Source organism: Martes martes (assembly GCF_963455335.1).
Source record: "Martes martes genome assembly, chromosome: 9".
Taxonomy (NCBI): Eukaryota; Metazoa; Chordata; class Mammalia; order Carnivora; family Mustelidae; genus Martes; species Martes martes.
The window spans coordinates 79408326-79428446 of record NC_137896.1 but is presented as its reverse complement, the minus strand read 5'-3'; the positions used below and the strand labels follow the sequence as shown (position 1 = coordinate 79428446).

The 20121-nt window shown below is 37.6% G+C and overlaps 1 protein-coding gene across 1 annotated transcript in view; it reads left to right on the top strand.

Annotated features, from left to right (window-relative positions):
• Positions 1 to 20121, top strand: part of USP34 (ubiquitin specific peptidase 34) — a 241801-nt gene that overhangs the window by 31095 nt on the left and 190585 nt on the right. The window contains exon 2 of the mRNA XM_080813119.1: positions 8510 to 8597. Within this exon, the coding sequence (XP_080669245.1) occupies positions 8510 to 8597 (88 nt within the window). The remainder of the gene's footprint in view (positions 1 to 8509; positions 8598 to 20121) is intronic.

Genomic DNA, 20121 nt, shown 5'->3' with positions numbered 1-20121 from the left:
TATTGAGGTGCCTGGGTGGCTCAGTCGGTTAAGCATCTGCCTTTGGCTGAGGTCATGATCCCTGGGATTGAGCTCCAGAGCCCCATACCTGGCTCCCTGCTCAGCAGGGAGCCTGCTTCTTTCTTTCCCTCTGCCTGCTGCTTGCACTGCTTGTGCTCTCTCTGTCAAATAATTAAATAAAATCTAAAAAAAAATAACAAACCCATCCTTTTTTTAAAACTTTCTTTTTCTGATGCATAGTTTTCCGTTGTCATGATGGGTTGATGTTGTCCTGTTTTGACAGACATTTAGATTTTTTCCAATCTTATGTTAATATGAACAGTGCCATGTTGAAAACCTATGAAAGTTATTTTGGGGGAGGGAAAATGTGTAAGAAAAAGATGATTTAGGTACTCCTGGGTGGCTCAGTCAGTTAAGCATCTGTGTGTGACTCAAGTCATGAATCCAGGGTTCTGGGATTGAGTCTCAGGTCAGGCTCCTTGCTCAGTGGGGAGCCTCTTTCTTGCTCTCCCTGTTTATGTTCTTTCTGTCAAATACATAACATCTTTTTAAAAAAAAAGTGAGGGGCGCCTGGGTGGCTCAGTTTGTTGATTGTCGGCCTTTGGCTTGGGTCATGATCCCGGCGTCCTGGGATGGAGTCCCACATTGGGCTCCCTGCTTAGCAGGGAGTGGGCTTCTCCTACCTACTGCTTCCTCAGTTTGTGTGCTTGTTCTCTTTGGTCTCTCTTTCAAATAAGCAAATAAAATTGAAAAAAAAAAATGACTATTCAGAGGTTCAATGCATTTTTAATTTTGATAAATATTGCCAATTTTTTTTTCCACTAATGTATAGAAAGTATCCATTTTCTCCTGAGTTTCAACTCTAGGTATTACTTAAACTTTGCAGACCTGATAAGAGAAAAATAGCATTTCAGTTGTATGTTTGAACCATGTGTTTATCATTTTTCTTTTTTGGCCCATTCTTCTCATTTCTTTTCCACTAATCTTTTGTTTGAGCTTAGAGAGATTACCCTACAGAGGCTTCCTAGTTTGTATTTTCTTTGAAGTTTGCTTTTTTTTTTGTCCTTAGTTTAAATGTTTTATATGATCTAATGGATCAGTTCAGAACACTTTAAGAATGCCAGTCTTTATTTCTGCCATCTTCCATGTTGTCTCATACTTCAGTTGAGTTGAAAGGGTCCTAAACTAATAAGTATTTAAAATTTTTTCCATCTCCTTATATATTTACATTTATCCATGTTTATTTCCTTCATTACCATTTTTTTCCTTTTTGTTTCTGTTACTCCTTTGTCTTTTCTTTTTGAGGTACCTTTTATTTTCTGTCTTGCATTACATTTGCATTCTGTCTTACTCTTACATTCAGGCATGGCCTGCCAGTGGTAAGCATACATATTTGTCCAAAGTTTTATTTCACCATTCCTCTTGAGGTAGGTTTACCTGGGTATAAAATTCTAGATTTGCCATCATTTTAACATTTTGCAGGTTTTTTTTTTTTTTTTAAGATTTTATTTATTTATTTGTCAGAGAGAGTGAACACAGGCAGACAGAGTGGCAGGCAGAGGCAGAGGGAGAAGCAGGCTCCCCGCTGAGCAAGGATCCCAGAACGCCGGGATCATGACCCAAGCTGAAGGCAACTGCTTAACCAACTGAGCCACCCAGGCATCCCACATTTTGCAGGTTTTATACTGTTCTTCTGATTAGAAGCCTGCCTCTCACTCTTGATTATTGCTACTCCAGATAACATCATTTTTTCTTTGGAGCTTTATTTAATATGACAAATTTCAAATACATACAGAAGTATAATATGTAAGAATAAAAGATGTGAATACTTAAAAGTTGTTTGACAGTAGTTCAAATTTGTAACTGTACCAATCCTCCTATAGTTGTTTGTACTTATTTTAGCCATTTCACCCACCTGGGTTGGCCTCAGTGGCTAACCTGGGTGCTGGCGAGGATTCTGGATAGGACTTTACGAAGCTAAGCCCTATCTAGAATCCTCGCCAGCTTTGTAAAGTCCTGTTCTTTTGAGACTTTGCTGAGAATACCTTTCTTACAGGCTTCTAAGAGCCCAGGAACTGGAATTCTCTGGATCTGAGGTACATGAGGTTTAGAAATACATGAGGTTTTCCTCAGCAACTTTGGTCTGGTCAGTGGTCATGCATTTTTTTCCTTAGGCGAATTGTGAGATTGTATTTGAGAAGATCAATTCCTTTGCCTGTGTAAGATCTTACTCATAGCTACCAGTGGTTTCTCACTAGACTTTTGCATTATACCTCCCATCCTCTAATGTGTCCTTTTGGAATTGTGCTTGTCATACTATCCATTTCTCCTCCTCCTCTCCCTCCTCTTTTTTTTTTTTTTTTTTTTTTTAAAGTAGTTTCCATATCCAGGGTAGAGCACAATGAGGGCCTTAAACTCATGGCCCTGAGATCAAGACCTGAGCTGAGATCACCAGTCAGATGCTCAACTAACTGAGTCACCCAGGCGACCCCATACTATCGATTTCTGATATTGAAGTTTTTAATGAGCATTTCTTTTCTATTTTTAAGATTTTTTTTTTTTTTGTCTGTTTTGTCAGAGAGAGGGAGAGAATGCACAGGGGGGAGCAGCAAGCAGAGGGAGAGGCAGGCTCCTCACTTAGCAAGGAGCCCAGTGAGGGACTTGATCCCAGGACTCTGGGATCATGATCTGGAGCCAAAGGCAGATACTTAACTGACTGAGGAACCCAGGCATCCCAAGCATTTCTTTTTTTAACCTAAGTGGTGAGAACCATTTTCTTTTCATCCAGTACCTAGTCTTCTACCCTCTGCATTGTGTCAGGTGGGTACTTTGAGTTACTTTCTGGCACCCTTGGATATTGACCAGCATTGATGTTTCCATTTCTACTTTGGTCTCTCCTGTTGGGCTGTATTTGGTGTTCTGTAGGTCTGTGTGGGCAGTTCCCCCACCTTGCTTGCTCTCTTTCCTGTCCCAGTGGTTGACTGTTTAGGGTTGGATTACAGTTCCTTCTCTATAGGGAATGGTGGGAAGATTTCTGGATGATGCCTGCCTGGCTACCTGCTTTTATGGTACTGTGGACTTTACCATTATTTGTAGAGATTAGTGGCTTCTTTTAAACTACAGTCTGAGTTTCCCCGTCTTTTTTGTTTAATTAATAAAATTCTTTTTAGTTGTAAAAAATTTACCACCCATTCATTTATTTTTTTTTTTATTTTTTAGATTTTATTTATTTGACAGAGACACAGCAAAAGAGAGAGAGGGAACACAAGCAGGGGGAGTGGGAGAGGGAGAAGCAGGCTTCTTGCTGAGCAGGGAACCTGATACAGGGCTTGATCCCAGGATCCTGGGATCATGACCTGAGCTGAAGGCAGATGCTTAACGACTGAGCCACCCAGGCACCACAATGTTACGATTTTGTGTCCTGCTACTTTATGGAATTCATTTATTCTAGCAGTTTTTTTGGTGGACCCTTTAGAGTTTCCTACATGTAAGATTATGTAATCTGTGAACAGTGGTAATTTTCCTTCTTCCTTTCCAATTCCTTTTTGGTTCTTTTTGCTCTGGCTAGAATTTCCAATACTATAGTTGAACAGAAGTTGGGAAAATTGTCTACTTTGTCTTGCTTTTCATTTTAGTGGAGCAGATTGCAGTCTTTAATCATTGAGTATGATATTAGCTCTCTGGAGAGCTCTAGTTTGACCCTAATAAAATAATCTTCCATCCCATTACTGGTTATGAGGTAGATACAATGAAATAAATTGGAAAGCTTGTGTTGGTGAGCTGTTAGGCTGCTAGGTAGGCCTTAGGTGGGAATAGGTGTCTGATTACACATAGGCTTTTTCCAGAATGTGTTCATTTGTGTTTTGTGTTTGGGAAATAGGATTGTTGCAGCCACTCAGATACCTGTGTTTTCAAGCTGGGGAAGGAGAACTGGCATTGTGTACTATGGTTTCTTCTTCCCTGTCTAGGTAGTTCACCCTTCAGGGTTGCATTATTGTTCCTTTTAGGTTTCTTTCTTTTTTTTAATGGCTTAAGTGCATTTTCTTCATTTTTCTCTTAGAATCTTTCTACAAAAGAGCAAAGTTAAACACCAGGTTTCTGGCAGGAGGATGAGAATCCTTTCTGAGAGCCCCCACCCCTTCCCTTGTTTTCCTGCTGTACCTTTGTTACAGTTCATGGGTTGGAGGATTTGGTGCAGAAATCTACAACCAAGAGTTTGTTTTCAGTGGTTTCCTTAACTCTTCCCCCAGTATATCTTATTCTGTCATGGATTTGTTGTCAGGATCTTCTACCTGATGGTGTGTTTGGCTTGCAGGGTCTCAGGTGCTGTTACCTTGTTAACCTTTTGTTTGACATGTACTTCTTTTATAAATGTACTTCCTCTTGCCTATCTTTTTCCCAGATGTAACCATTCTCTTGGTGTAGATGTGTGTCGTTACAGTATATGTATTTATACTATGATGGTACATGAGTTCTTAATAATACAGTTTGTGTGTGTGTGTGTGTGTGTGAAACATTAACAAATGGTATCAAACTGTATCCTTTTGCAACTTTTTCACTGATGTTTTGGAATTTGAATATTAGACTTTTTTTTTTTTTAAGATTTTATTTATTTATTTGACAGAGATCACAAGTAGGCAGAGAGGCAAGCAGAGAGAAAGGAGGAAGCAGGCTCCCTGCCGAGCAGAGAGCCCAATGCGGGACTCGATCCCGGGACCCTGAGATCATGACCTGAGCTGAAGGCAGAGGCTTAACCCACTGAGCCACCCAGGCACCCCGAATATTAGACATTTTGATACACAGGTTCAGGTTTTTAAAAATCTTTTAAAGATTTTATTTATTAGAGAGCATGAGCAGGGGAAGGGTCAGAGGGAGAGAGAGAATCTTTAAGTAGACTCCCCACTAAGGATTAAGCCCTGACATGGGCTCGATCCCAGGTCCCTAAGATCATGACCTGAGGAGAAGTCAGATGCTTAACTGACTGAGCCGTCCAGGTCCCCCACTTACTTATTTATTTATTATTTATTTATTTACAATATTATGTATAATATTATATTAAATAATATTGTTATATTTAAATATTATTATATTTATGTATTATATATAATAAATATATATTGAATAATAGTAAATAATATTTTTAATTTATTTTTTAAGAAGATGGTATTTATTTATTTATTATTTATTTGACAGAGAGAGAACACAAGTAGGCAGAACGGCAGACAGAGAGAGGAAGGAGCAGGCTCTCTGCTGAGCAGGAAGCTGAATGCAGGGCTCGATCCCAGGACCCTGGGATCATGGCCTGAGCCAAAGGCAGACACTTAATGACTGAGCCACTCAAGTGCCCCTCCTTATTTATTTTTAAAAAGATTTTATTTCTAAATAATCTCTACATACAACATAGGGCTTGAACTCACAACCCTGACATCAAGGTCATGATTTCTACCAGCTGAGCCAGACACTCTCAGTTTCAGTTTATTAAGTTAATTACCCCTTTAGTTTCTGATAGGCAGTACTTTTCATTCATTTCAGTTTGGGTTCTCCTCCTCCTCCTCCTTCTCTAAAACTAGTCTTTTTAATTAAAAAGAGTCCCTTTCTTCCAGTTTAAATTTTGACTTATATTTTTTGCAAACTGCCCAGGAATACGGGATACATATGGTTAAGACTTAAACTTTAATTGCCAATCCTGAAATAGGTATCGTATGAATGCTTATAAGAAATAAGCTCTGGGGTGCCTGGCTGGCTCAGTCGGTACAGTATGTGAGCCTTGATCTTGGGGTTGTGAGTTTTAGCTCCACATTGAGTGTAGAGATGTCTTTAAAACATCAAATAAAACTAAGGAAAAAAAGAAGTTCTGGATAATGGACCTTATTCCTTTTTTTGTTTAAATTTTTAATTTTAGTTTTTAAAATATTTTTTATTTTTAACTTCTTAATTTTATTTTAGGGAGAGTGTGCTCCAGAGAGGGTGTGTGTGTCAGGGGAGGGGCAGAGGTGGAGGGAGAGTGAATCTCAAGCAGATTCCCTGCTGAACGTGGAGCCTGACTTGGGCCTTGATCCCATGACCCTGATAACATGACCCGAGCAGAAATCAAGAGTCAGTTGCTTAACTGACTGAGCCACCTGGGCACCCCAAGATTTTTTATTTTATTTACTTATTTAAATTCAGTTGAATTTTTAAAGAAGATTTTTATTTATTTATTTGACAGAGACAGATAGCGAGAGAGGGAACACAAGCAGGGGGAGTGGGAGAGGGAGAAGCAGGCTTCCCACTGAGCAGGGAGCCCCATATGGGGCTCAGTTTAGGACCCTGGGATCATGACCTGAGCCGAAGGCAGACACTTAATGACTGAGCCTCCCAGGTGCTCCTAAATTCAGTTAATTAACATAGTGTATTATTGGTTTCACAGGTAAAGTTTAGTGATTCATCAGTTGTGTATAATACCCAGCGCTCATTACATCATGTGCTCCCCTTAATGTCCATCACCCAGTCACCCCATTTCCCCCACTCCCCTGCCCTGTAGCAGCCCTTAGTTTGTATCCTGTAGTTAAGGGTCTCTTATGGTTTGTCCCCCTGTCTGGTTTTGTCTTACTTTATTTTTCCCTCCCTTCCCCTATGATCATCTGTGTGGTTTTTTTTTCCCTTAAATTCCACATCTAAGCAAAATCATATAATTGTCTTTCTCTGACTTATTTTGCTTAGCATAATACCCTCTAGTTCCATCTATGACATTACAAATGGTAAGGTTTTTTTGGTTTTTTTTTTTGATGACTGAGGAATATTTCATTTTTTCTTTTTTTTTTTTTTTGATTTTATTTATCAGATAGAGATCACAAGTAGGCAGGGAGGCAGGCAGAGAGAGAGAGGAAGGGAAGCAGGCTCCCTGCTGAGCAGAGAGCCCGATGCGGGGCTTGATCCCAGGACCCTGAGATCATGACCTGAGCTGAAGGCAGAGGCTTTAACCCACTGAGCCACCCAGGTGCCCCTATTTCATTTTTTCTTTATCCATTCACCTGTCGATTGACACCTGGGGTTCTTTCCATAGTTTGGCTATGGTGGACATTGCTGCTGTAAACATTGGGGTGCAGGTGTACTTTCTGATCACTATGTTTGTATCCTTTAGGTAAATACTTAGTAGTGCAATTGCTAGATTATAGGGTAGCTCTATTAACTTTTTCAAGATTTTTATTTTTAAGTAATTTGTATACTCAATATGGGGCTCCAACTCACAATGCAAGATCAAGAGTCACATGCTCCACCTGCTGAGCAGATTGAGCGTCAAACTCTTGATTTCGGCTTGGGTTATGATCTCAGGGTCATGAGATGGAGCCCTGTCCGGCTCTGTGCTCAGTGCGGAGTCTGCTTCTCTCTCCCTCTTCCTGTTCTCCTCCCCTGTTCATATGTATGTGCATGTTCTCTCTCTCTCTAAAATAGATAAAATTTTTTTCAAAAAAGTCTAAAAAAATAGAATGGAGCTGGCAAACTGTGACCCAGTGTACCAGATCATTCAGCTGCTTGTTTTTAACATGGCTGTGGTTGTTTGTTTACACTTTGTGTGTGGTTCCTTTCAAGGTACCATGGCACAGCTATCCAGGTGTGGAAAGAGACTCTATGGCCTTCTAAGCCTAAAGTATTTACTTTCTGTCCCATTAACGAAAAATTTGCCGACCAGATCTTGTATAGTTGAACATTTTACATTAGAAGACTCATTTGGACCACCTGTAGTTTCTGGAAACTTTCTTCCTTTCTGAATTTAACTTTAGATTCCTTTCCTAGTAGTATATACTGTATATGAAATGCCAGTATGTCAGTCAAGCTCCAGTCAGGGAGTTGAAAGGGAATTTATTAATGGAAGTACTTACACAAATGTTGGAGGTAAAAAACAAGTGGAACCTGGACAATACCCAGAGATGATGATGATGACAGCTATGATAACTGAGGAACAGCCAGTCTCCCCAAAGGCTAGGGGAATAAAGGAAAAAGGGTTGTCAGAATCTAAGAATCACTTTCAATCACTTGGAGTGGGCCCTGTGAAGAAGCTGGGACTTAAAGGAAGGAATGCTGTCTGGCTACTGCTGGTACCTCTGAGAGGAATACCATGATATTGGTTTTTGGATGCTGCCACTTGGAATCTGCAGTTGCTGAGTGATGCTTTCATATACAGAAAGTGAACACGTCTTTGGTCTCCTCCTGCCTTCTAGTCTTCTAGTGCTGTGTAGACAGTGGAGGAGCATCTTAAGAAGCCAGATGGAAATGAAAAATGTAGTTTGCAGAGTTCCAGCCCCAGCATCACAAAGCTTAGAACAGAAGGGGGGATTTGAAGTAGAGAGACAGCACTAGAATAACTGGGAGGAAAGTGTCTTTTCTCTCGCTCCCCCAATACATCTGTTAAAAAATCTGAAATATTTGCATTTAGTCTAGACTTCTTTTTTTTAAAGTATTGGCTTTAATATTGGTTTAGTCTTACTTATTCCTAATATTAAAAAGTGTTTTTTCTACTTTATTTCAGTATCAGATATAGAAGGTGGTGATGGACTGCAGCTCAGAAAGGAACATACTCTCAAAATATTTGCTTATATCAATTCCTGGACACAGAGGTATGCATCTTTAAGTACTTTAAAGACTAACTTTTTGAGTTGTACTTTAAATTGACATGGTTTGTCATGAAATTTCCCTTTTAGAATGTTGGGTTGTATACCTATAGTCAATAAATGACAGTTCATCAGTATTTGTTAAACCTTCCTTTCTTAATCATGAGGCCACTCATGGTTTTGTTTTTTAAAACAATAAAAGTTTCTTTAACTCTTATTATTTAGAAATAGGGGAGTGAATGAAATTCTAAAAATTATTTTGAGAGATTGAAGAATTTTTAATGGTATAACTAGAGACGTTTAACAAACTTAATCCATTAAAAAAATTAGTTTTGTGGTAATGGACACTTTGACCCTTCTGGAAGCCATTTGTTATTCCATTTGCATAATATATAGGTATAGTAGACCAGTTTTTAAGAAATACATATATTGTGGGGTGCCTGGGCATCTCTGTTAAGTGTCTGCCTTGGGCTCAGGTCATGATCCCAGGGTCCTTGGATCAAGCCCGCATCCTGCTCCTTGCTCAGCAGGAAGCCTGCTTCTCCCTCTCCTACTCCCCCTGCTTGTGGTCCCTCTCTTGCTGTGTCTCTCTCTGTCAAATAAATAAAATCTTAAAAAAAAAAAAAGAAATACATATGTTGAGAATATAAAGAATAAAACTTGAGGAAACATGGTAATTAATATAATCAGAATTTGTAAGTTCCGGTTCCCTTAACATGATTTTAGCTGGGCCTAGCTAAATATTCTCTTTTGCTTGTGTGCCTATCTCGTTTATTAGTCTTCTAAAATTTTTATGGGTAAAGAATGTTTGAAGCTTTGTGTGCAATGATTAGTGAACATGTTAAGTGCAGCTAAAATAAATCAATATCCTGAGGCCCACGGTCTAGCTGATCATAGAGTTTATCTTCAAATCTCATTTGTTCTACAGTAATATCCCTTTTCCTTATGTTTTCTCCTCCTTTGTTGATAAAGTTGATACACATATTCTACAAAATATTGTAGATTTTTTACATGCTATCATTATCGGCATCTCTTTTCTGAGTCTCAGCCAGCTGAATTACTTTTAGCTAAGTTTAGAAATGAGAGCGGTTCCTCTGTTCCTTTCATTATGGGTAGAGTAGGTGATTGGATATTTCATAATACTAATGTTAATGATTTAAAATTAGCATCAGGGATGCCTCGGTGGCTCAGTCACTTGAGCATTTGCCTTCAGCTCAGGTCGCAATCCCAGGACCCTGGGATTGAGTCCCACTTTGGGCTCCCTGCTCAGGGGGGAGCCTGCTTCTCCCTCTGCCTGTACTCGCTTGCTGGCTGGCTCTCACAAATAAAATCTTAAAAAAAAAAATTAAAATAAAATTAACATCAGTATCCAAAGGATTTGCTGAGAAATGTTGCATTTGAATCATAATTTTGGATTTATTTACTGTAACTGTAGCTAGGTAGCAACATGTTGTGCCACTAAATAAAATGAAATCCAGGGAAATGATGCAATTTTTTTAATGTCTCACCCCCTAGTTATTGGTTGGTGCTGGGTAGGGGTTCCATGTTCCCATTCCTAGTCCACTTTTATCATTGATACATACTCTTAATCCTTGTATCAGGAATTTTTAACCTGAATGGGAGTGAAGTTACAAAGTAAATACTGATATGTACCATTTTAGGCCTAATTTGTAGGTTTCATCAGAATGCCAAAGAATGTTTGCCCCCAAAATAGGAGATCCTCTTAATTTTATCTATTGTTGCTATAGAGTATAGTGGTTCAGTATGGCTGTCGAGCCAGAGTGATGTGGCAGATTATCACCTCTTAGATAATTATGACAGACTGGTTAGCTTCTAAGTTCTTACTTCATTTGTGAAATGAGGATAATAATAACGTTACTACTATTTTAGATTGTGAAGAGACCAAGTGCTTACTTAGCACAGTACCTGACAGAAGACCTTAATAAACACCTGTTTTAATTAAAATTGTTAAAATTTATTTTGTAAATAATATACATGTTGAAGGTTATGTAAGCTAAAGTGTGAAAAGCTGAACTAAAACATAATTTGTAACCTTTATCATTTTATTCACATGTCAATAAGTATGAGCAATTTTTAGCTGGTAGTAAAAAAGCACCCAAAAGTAGAATGTTACACTCTTCATTGTTCATGCTGAAGATGAGACAAGTGACAATAAAATATCCAGGTGGATCACAGTTTTGTGATAAAAAACATTTTGTCTAAGGGTACCTGGGTTGCTCAGTTGGTTAAGCATCTGCCTTTAGCTGGGGTCCTAATCCCAGCATCCTGGGATTGAGCCCTGCATCAGGCTCCCTGCATCTTGGGAGCCTGCTTGTCCCTCTCCGTCTGCCTGCCACTCCCCTGATTGTGTGTGCGCGCTTTTTCTCTGTCCCTGTCAAATAAACAAAAATCTTTAAAATATATATATATATATATTTTTTTTTTCTTTGTTTATTCTCCCCTCCTCTCATGTCTTCAACCTCCCTCAGTTTGTTTCTTGGGCATCAGAAAATACTGTTGCCTAGATTAAGGATGGTAGTTTTTGTAGGTGATAACCAGCAACTAATAAGGCATGGTTAATCTTCAAAAGAGATTGTTAACTTAGGGCCCATGACTATGGAGGTCCATAAATATGTCTTAGCACACTGATGAACCCATGACATTTCATACAAAATGTTCTTAAAGGTTTTCTAGGAGAAAAATGTTAATAGTTTTCATTAGCTTATTAGTGGTTAAGAATCCTTATTCTAATATATTGACTAAAAGATAGTTTAAATAATATATTGACTAAATAATATATTGACTAAAAGATACTAAAAGCATATTCACTTAAAATAGTATATTGATAATTTTTATAAACAACTGTATTAATACTTTATATTATTTTCCTCCTATTTAAGTATGTACTCACTGTAAAATTCTTTGAGAAAATAGAGAATCGAAGTTTATTTATTTATTTTAAAAAAAGATTTTATTTATTTATATGACAGAAGACAGCAAGAGAGGGAACACAAACAGAGTGAGAGAGCCCCAGGCTTGATCCCAGGACCCAAGACTCTGGGATCATGACCTGAGCCAAAGGCAGCTGCCTAACAACTGGGCCACCCAGGCACCCCGAGAATCAAAGTGAAAAAAGAAAAAAAAAAAAAGGCCGCGGCGCCTGGGTGGCTCAGTGGGTTAAAGCCTCTGCCTTCAGCTCAGGTCGTGATCCCAGGGTCATGGGATCGAGCCCTGCATCAGGCTCTCTGCTCAGTGGGGAGCCTGCTTCCCCCCTCCCCCTCTGCCTGCATCTCTGCCTACTTGTGATCTCTCTCTCTCTCTCTGTCAAATAAATAAAATCTTTAAAAAAAAAAAAAAGAAAAAAAAAAGGCATGCTACTACCCAGAGTAACAACTGATGATTTTTTTTTGTATAGCCTTGGCATGAGGTTGTGAATCATACAGTTTAAAATTTTGCGAAAATGTGAGTTTCCTACATCTGTGTTAATCTGATTTTTTATATACAGTCAAGTATAATTAATCTCTTTATGTCATCAAATTTTTTTTTTTGGTCATCAAATATTTTTAATTGCTGTATAACAGTCATACAGCTGCTGTTCTGTCTGTAAGCTCAGGAACATTATTATATGCTTGTTTTAAAGGTTATCGTTTTATTAAAATTGCAATTGGGGCTGGAATGGGAGGAAAACTAATTCAAAGTGGGGAGAGAAGATTAAGAGAATAAAACTGAAGAATACAAGTTAATAAAAGAGCATATAAAGGTCTGAAAATAATATGGATGATAAAAGCATTGAATAACTTTGTTTGTTTGTTTGTTTTGGACTTGTTAAATTTTACCACAAAACAGGCTTAGGTTTCTGTCTTGTAAATTCCTCTTTTCTTACCAGGTGTTTTAAGGCCTTTGGTTGTCTTCTGCCATTCTGCGTTTTAGTTTTATTTCATGATTTGTCTTCTAAAAGAGAATTCTTTTGGATCCCTGCCTGAGCCGTAGGCAGACACTTAATGACTGAGCCACCCGGGCGCCCCAAACTTATATTTTTTTAAGTTAACTGTACATCCGATGTGGGGCTTGAACTCATGATCCCAAGGTTAAAAGAGTAATATACTTTGTTAACTGAGACAGCCAGGTGCCTCAGTAAACTTTATTTTTATGAACAGTTTTAGTTGCTGTTGCTTTTGAATAGATTATGTTCTATACTCTTTAAGGCTCTGGCTTTTATTCTGGCATTAAGAAATTTGGGGATATTGATAAATTCAGTGAGGTATTGATATTGACCACTATTTAAAGTAGTGCTTTTCATGAATCAGTTCATAAATAAAAACTTTTGCTAAGGTTAGATACCATGGATTAACAGCTCTTTCAAGTGTTACACAGTACCAGGCCAGGAAGAAGTTAGATCCATTGGAATATGTGTTGTTTGATGGAATTACAGAATCAAAGTTAAAAAATAATTTAGACATGTAGATTCTTCATGAATGTACAGTTAAAATTTTTTAATAAATTGGAGCTATGTATTTTATGCTAGGCATTTAGAAATTTTATATTTTTTTTCCAAATTTTATTTCATTCTAGTACGGTTAATGTACAGTGTTTATTTCAGGTGTACAAAATAGTGACTCAACATTGCTGTATATTAGTACTCATTAAGATGAGTACACTCTTTTTTTTTTTTTTTAAGATTTTATTTATTTATTTGACAGAGAGAGATCACAAATAGGCAGAGAGGCAGGTGGGGGGGTGGGGAGCAGGCTCCCTGCTGAGCAGAGAGCCCGATGTAGGGCTCTATCCCATGACGCTGGGATCATGACCTGAGCCGAATGCAGAGGCCTTAACCCACTGAGCCACCCAGGCGCCCCAAGATGAGTACACTCTTAATCCCCTTCACCTGTTTCACCCATCCCTCCACCCACATCCTCTGTGGTAACCATCAGTTCTTTACAGTTAAGAATCTGTTTTTGAGTTTCCTTTTTTGTTTTTCTCTTTGTTTGTTCATTGTTTCTTCCACATATGAGTACGATCATATGGTATTAGTCTTTCTCTTACTGACTTATTTCACTTAGGATTATGCTCTCTGGATCCATCCATGTCTTTGCAAATGGCAAGACTTCTTTCTTTCTTTTTTTTTTTTTATTCTTTATTTAAATTCAGTTAACATACACTGCATTATGAGTTACCAGGGTAGAATTTAGTGATTCATTGGTTGTATATAACACCCAGTGCTCATTATATCCAGTGTCCTCCTTAATGCCTATCACTGAATTACCCCTTACCCTGACCGGCCTCCCCTCCAGCAATCCTCACTGTGTTTCCTAGGATTCAGCATCTCTTACGGTTTGTCTCCCCTCTCTATTTTCATCTTTATTTTTCCTTCTCTTCCCGTATGTTTATCTGCTTTGTTACTTAAATTCCACAAATGAATGAAATCATATTGTATTTGTCTTTTTCTGACAGATCTGTTTCCCTTAGCATAGTACCCTCTGGCTCCATCCTGATTCTTTTTCTTATGGTTGAGTAATATCCTGTTGTGTGTATATGTGGTACATCATCTTCATCCATTCAAGTATCAATACACTCGGGCTGCTTCCGTACCTTGGCTGTTGTAATGCTGCAGTAAACATAGGAGTGCATATATCCTTTCAGATTAGTGCTTTTGTATTTTTAGAGTATATACCCAGTAATGTGATTACTGTATCATGGGGTAGTTCTATTTTTAATTTGTGCAGGAACTTCTGTAACGTTTTCCACATTGGCTGCGCCAGTTTCTGTTCCCACCAACAGAGCAAGAGGGTTTCTTTTTCTCCACATCCTCGCCAACAGTTGTTTCTTGTGTTTTTGATTTTGGCCATTCTGACAGGTGTGAAGTGATATCTCATTGTGGTTTTGATTTGCCTTTTGTTGATAGTGATGTTGAGCATTTTCTCATGTGTCTGTTGGTCATCTGTGTGTCGTCTTTGGAGAAATGTCTGTTCATATCTTCAGGCCATTTTTAATTGGATTATTTTTTTGTGTATGTGCTTTGAATTGTATTAAGTTCTTTATATAGTTTGGATACTGACCCTTTATCATATATGTCATTTGCAAGCATCTTCTCCCATTCGGTAGGTGGCCTTTTTTAATTTTGTTGGTTGTTTCCTTTGCTGTGCAGAGACTTTATTTTGATGTAGTCCCGATAGTTAATTTTTGCTTTGGTTTCCTTTGCCTCAGAAGATACATCTAGAAAAATGTTGCTATGGCTGATGTCAGAGAAATTACTACCTGTGTGCTTTTCTAGGATTTTTATGGTTTTCAGGTCTTACATTTAGGTCCTTAATTCACTTTGAGTTTAATTTTCTGTGGTGTAGGAAAGTAGTCCAGTTTAATTGTTTTGCATGCAGCTGTCCATTTTTCAAGATGCTTTGGCTATTCGAGGTCTTCTGTGATTCCATACAAATTTTAGGATTGTTTGTTCTAGATTTGTGAAAAATACTGTTGGTATTTGCATAGGGTTTGCTTTAAATCTGTAGATTGCTCTGGGTAGTATGGACATTTTAACAATATTTGTTCTTCAAACCCATGAGTGTGGAATGTCTTTCTGTGTCTTTGCATTGTCTTGAATTTCTTTGATCAGTGTTTTATAGTTTTCAGAGTATAGTTTTTTCATTTCCTTGGTTAAGTGTATTCCTAGGATTTTTATAGTTTCAGGTCTCACATTTAGGTCTTTAATCTGTTTTGAGTTTAATTTTGTGTATGGTGTGAGAAGGTGGTCCAGTATCATTTTTTTTGCATACTGCTGTCCATTTTCCAATACCGTTTGTGGAAGAGACTGTCTTTTTCCCATTGTATCTTCATTACTTCTTTGTGGAAGATTAATTAGCCATGTAATTGTGGGTTTATTTCTGGGCTTTCTGTTCTGTTCCATTGATTTATGTTTGTTTTTGTGCTAATACTTTACTGTTTCGATTACTGCTGCTTTGTAAGTAATACAACTTGAAGTCTAGAATTGTGATACCTGCAGATATATTTTTCTTTTTCAAGATTGCTTTGTGTAGTTGGGGTCTTCTGGGGTTCCATACAAATTTTAGGATTGTTCTGTGAAAAATGGTGTTGGCATATGGATAGGGATTGTATTACATCTATAGATTGCTTTGGGGGTAGTGTGAATTATTTTAACAACACTTATTCTTTGGACCCATGAGCATGGAATGTCTTTACATTTCTTTGTGTTGTCTTGAATTTCTTTCATCAATGTTTTATAGTTTTCAGGGTATAGGTCTTTCACCTTTTTGGCTAAGTGTATTCCTAGGTATTTTATTATTTTTGGTGTAATTGTTAATGAGATTCTTCTTAATTTCTCTTTCTGCTGCTTCATTATTAGTGTATAGAAATGCAGTAGATTTCTATACATTGATTTTGTATCTTATGATTTTACAGACTTCATTCTTCAGTTCTAGTTTTTTGGTGGAGTCTTTAGGGTACTGTATATACAGTATGTCATCTGCAAATAGTGAAAATTTTATTTCCTCATTACCAATTTGAACTCCCCCACCCCCACCCCACTTTTTCTTGTCTGACTGCTGTGGCTAGGACTTCTACTATTATATTGAATGAAAGTAGTGAGGATGGGCATCCTTATCTTGTTCCTGACTTTAGGGGGAAAGCTCTCAGTTTTTCACCATTGAGTATGATGTTAGCTGTGGGTTTTTCATATTAAGGCCTTCATTATGATGAGGTATGTGCTCTCTAAACCTACTAGAATATTCTTAAATGTAAGCATTCTTTGTTCAAGCAGCATATAACTCTACTTGGTAAGAAGGTCTTATCAGGCTACTAGAAGGTATAGGAAAAAATAGGATAAGCTTAGATAGTGGAAGGGTATGTCTGAGATTAGTTTATAAATAGACATAATGTGTACAGAGTTTAAAAAAATAAACAGAAAAAGGCCTGTAATAAAGTTCATTGCCCCATCTCCTCAATTCCGCTTTTGCTTTCAGATGTTGGCTTTGATATTAACCTCTGTATTATGAAGTAGTGTTGTTATACTGCTGTTACTTCATGCATCAATTTTAAGTAAACTCTATAAACTTTCTTTTCTGATATATAAGGATTACTTTCTTAAAACTTCCTTTTCTCTCAGGGCTCTTCTAAAAATAACAGTTCTGGTCAGTGGTGAGCCAGAAAAGGTTCTATGGCTCATTTTATATTTTACAAGAAATAAATTCTTGTTTATCTTTCGTTATCTTTTTTCTTTCCTAGAGTTTACTGGCTGGTTTTTAATAATTTTTGAGTTGTGGATCACTAATACTTTTCAGACTCTTCAACCCTTCTTAGTACTAGTTTTTACATTTTTTATGCATCATTATGTGATCTCATTTCCTTCCCTTTCCCCTCTCCTGAATTTCCTTGGGCCTTTATCTTCCTGTTCCATTTGTTGGTTTCTTATTAGGGCTACTAAATAGCTATCTTCTTTTCAGATCACCCTTGAAATTTCTTTTGCTTTTCTGTTTTGGATCTCAGGGTTCCTGGATTCCATGTTGACCTCTTTATTGGTTTACTATTTTTGCTTTGTCAGAATGACATCTTTTGTGCCAAAGGGTGTATAGGAGACCAGTGTTTTTTTTTTTTTTTTTAAGATCTTTCAGGACTAAAAGTTTCTCTTCTGCCCTTAATCTTATTGAAGACTTCTGGATGCAGAATTCTAGGTAGAGAATGATTTTCTTCCAGAAATTTAAAAGTCTTGCTTCCTTGTGTTTTACCTCCTGATACAGCTTTGAAGATTTTAAATTTGTTTATTTATTTAAGTTTATTTATTTTTTAAGAAAGGTTTTATTTATTTATTTGACAGAGATCACAAGTAGGCAGAGAGGCAGGCAGAGAGAGAAAGGGAAGCAGGCTCCCTGCTGAGCAGAGAGCCCCATGCGGGGCTCAATCCTAGAACCCTGGGATCATGACGTGAGCTGAAGGCAGAGGCTTTAACCCACTGAGCCACCCAGACGCCCCAGATTTATTTATCTTTTATTATAGAGAGAGAGCATGAGCTCCCTCAGAGGGAAGGAGAGAGAATCTGAAGCAGACTCCCTGCTGAGTATAGAGCCATTGTGGGGCTCAATCTTATGACTCTGAGATCATGTCCTGAGCTAAAATCAAGAGTCAGGCACTTAACCTACTGTACCACCCAGGCGCCCCTTATTTTTATTTATTTATTTATTTTTGAAAGTAAGCTTTACGTCCCACTGTGGTTCTTGAACTTAGGACCCTGAGATCAGAACTTGCATGTTCTGCAGACTGAGTGAGCCATCCATCCGCTCCCCTTCCCCCAGTATTGCTTTGGAGAAGTATTACCTGTTTTTATTCCTGAGCTTTTCTTTGTCATTCTTCCCACTGTCCATGAAAGCTTTTAGGATGTTTATTCTCCCCTTCAGCTTCAGTAATTTCATGATAGATGATGTTTTGGTGGAATTTTCAGATACGAAATTTTTGATATACTTTTCTTTTTCTCCCCATTGTTTTTTTTTTTTTTTTAATCTATTCTACTTTCTAGGACATTTTTTCCACTTTTGACCTTCTGTTGAATCTTACAAATTAATATACTTTTTTTTTTAAAGTTTTATTTATTTAAGTAATCTCTGTACTCCATGTGGAGCTTGAACTCCCCACCCTGAGATCAGGAGTTGTATGTTCTTCCGACTGTCAAATTGCTATACTTCTAGTTGTTGTTGTTTTTTTTTAAGATTTTATGTATTTATTCGACACAGAGTACAATATAGGGAGTAGCAGGCAGAAGGAGAGGGAGAAGCAGGCTCCCCACAGAGCAAGGGGAGCCCGATGTGGGACTTGATCCCAGGACCCCGGGATTATGACCTGAGCTGAAGGCAAGTCGTTTAACTGATTGAGCCACCCCGGTGCCCTCTAGTTGGTTTTTAACTTGTGACTCATGTATATGCAAAAGGTATGTAATGTATATTTGTACACATTGAAGGACTCTTATTTTGTAGTTTGAATGCATTTTTTAAAATGGTATTCTGTTCTTGTTTCAGTAATCTAGAATCTTTTTTGACTCTAAGGATATAAATTGATTAAAACCTCTTTTCTTTCTGCATTTTATTTATTTTCTCTGAATTTCCTTTTACCATTTGTTTTGATCTGCCTTTGGCAATGCAGCTTTCCTTGCAAGTCTTACTGGTTATCCTTTCATGGTTAAGAGATGGACACTGAAAGATGGATTGGAAGTTCTGTGTGGGTAGGAGTATCTGAGGTATTGGTCTACACTGTAGGATGTGATGATAAAGTGGTGAACTAGCTTCATTTCCATGGGTAAATGGGCTTTTCTCATAAATACTCATATTCTCTAAGAAAAATAAGTCTTTGGGCTTGAGTTATCTTAGTCTGGTTGATAGGCAGGGAAGGTTAGTTGAGGAGGTTCATTCAGTCATAGTATCACTTAGTTTTCTTTTCTGTTTCTTATATTATCCCTGACTTCTTTAACATCTGGTGTTCCTGGGTTTATCTTGTTCATTTTATGTACAAAAAACTTCTTGTTTCCCTGGGTCAAGTAGGAATAGTATTGTGGCTGTCTGAGTTGGGAATCTACAGGTTTTAACCATACCTTTCATTTAGTCCTATTTTCTGCCTATGCTTCATCTCTGCCTTTAGATGAATCTGATGCTCTTTATTGCTGAGCCTTTTCAGTGTTCTGTAGGGTGGATATTTTTGTTGATAAATCCTTCCGTGGCCCTTCCAAATTTATTTCATTTGCTCTAAGTCATGTACTATTCCTCCCTTTTCTGTTGTCTAAAATGTGTTGCTACTTATTATCTGTTCTTCCATTCTCTCTTTCCTTACGGAGTTAAGGATCTTTTTTTCTTTTAGTGTATTTGTAGTGGATTTTTAAATAGACCAGAAATAAACCTAAGTGTAAAATCAAGCTGGACTTAACTGAAAGTGATGTTTATTTATTTAAAAACACTTTCTCCTCCTGCATTGTGGGTAGGGATATAGAGAGAAATGCTGTATTGAGAGTTCAAATACCTAGACTTTTCAGAATGGAGTGTCATACAATAAAGTGTGTAACTTACATAATTATTTAAAAATGTGTGTATTTGTGTATCTTCACTTAGACTCTCAGCTCTCCTTGAATTTGTATATTTTGGATCTGTAAGGACCTAGATTCAGTTCTGTGTTAATTTCTGAATATATAACTTTTGTCTTTTTTTTTTTTTTAAGATTTTATTTATTTGACACACAGAGAGCACAAGCATGGGGAATGGCAGGCAGAGAGAGGGGAAGACTCCCCATGGAGTAAGGAGCGTGATGTGGGATTCGATCCTAGGACCCTGGGATCATGACCTGAGCAGAAGGCAGATGTTATCTTAGTCTTGAACCACTGAACCACCCCTATAATTTTGGTCTTTTTAAAATTAGTTTCCTAGTCAGTTAAATGCTGCCATTGCCTGCCAATGAATTTTTTTTCCTGCCAGTGAATTTTTAAAGTAAATTTGACTGGCTCTTTGACTTTCTTAATCCAAATCTGACTTCACGGTGTTTTTTGGAAGGA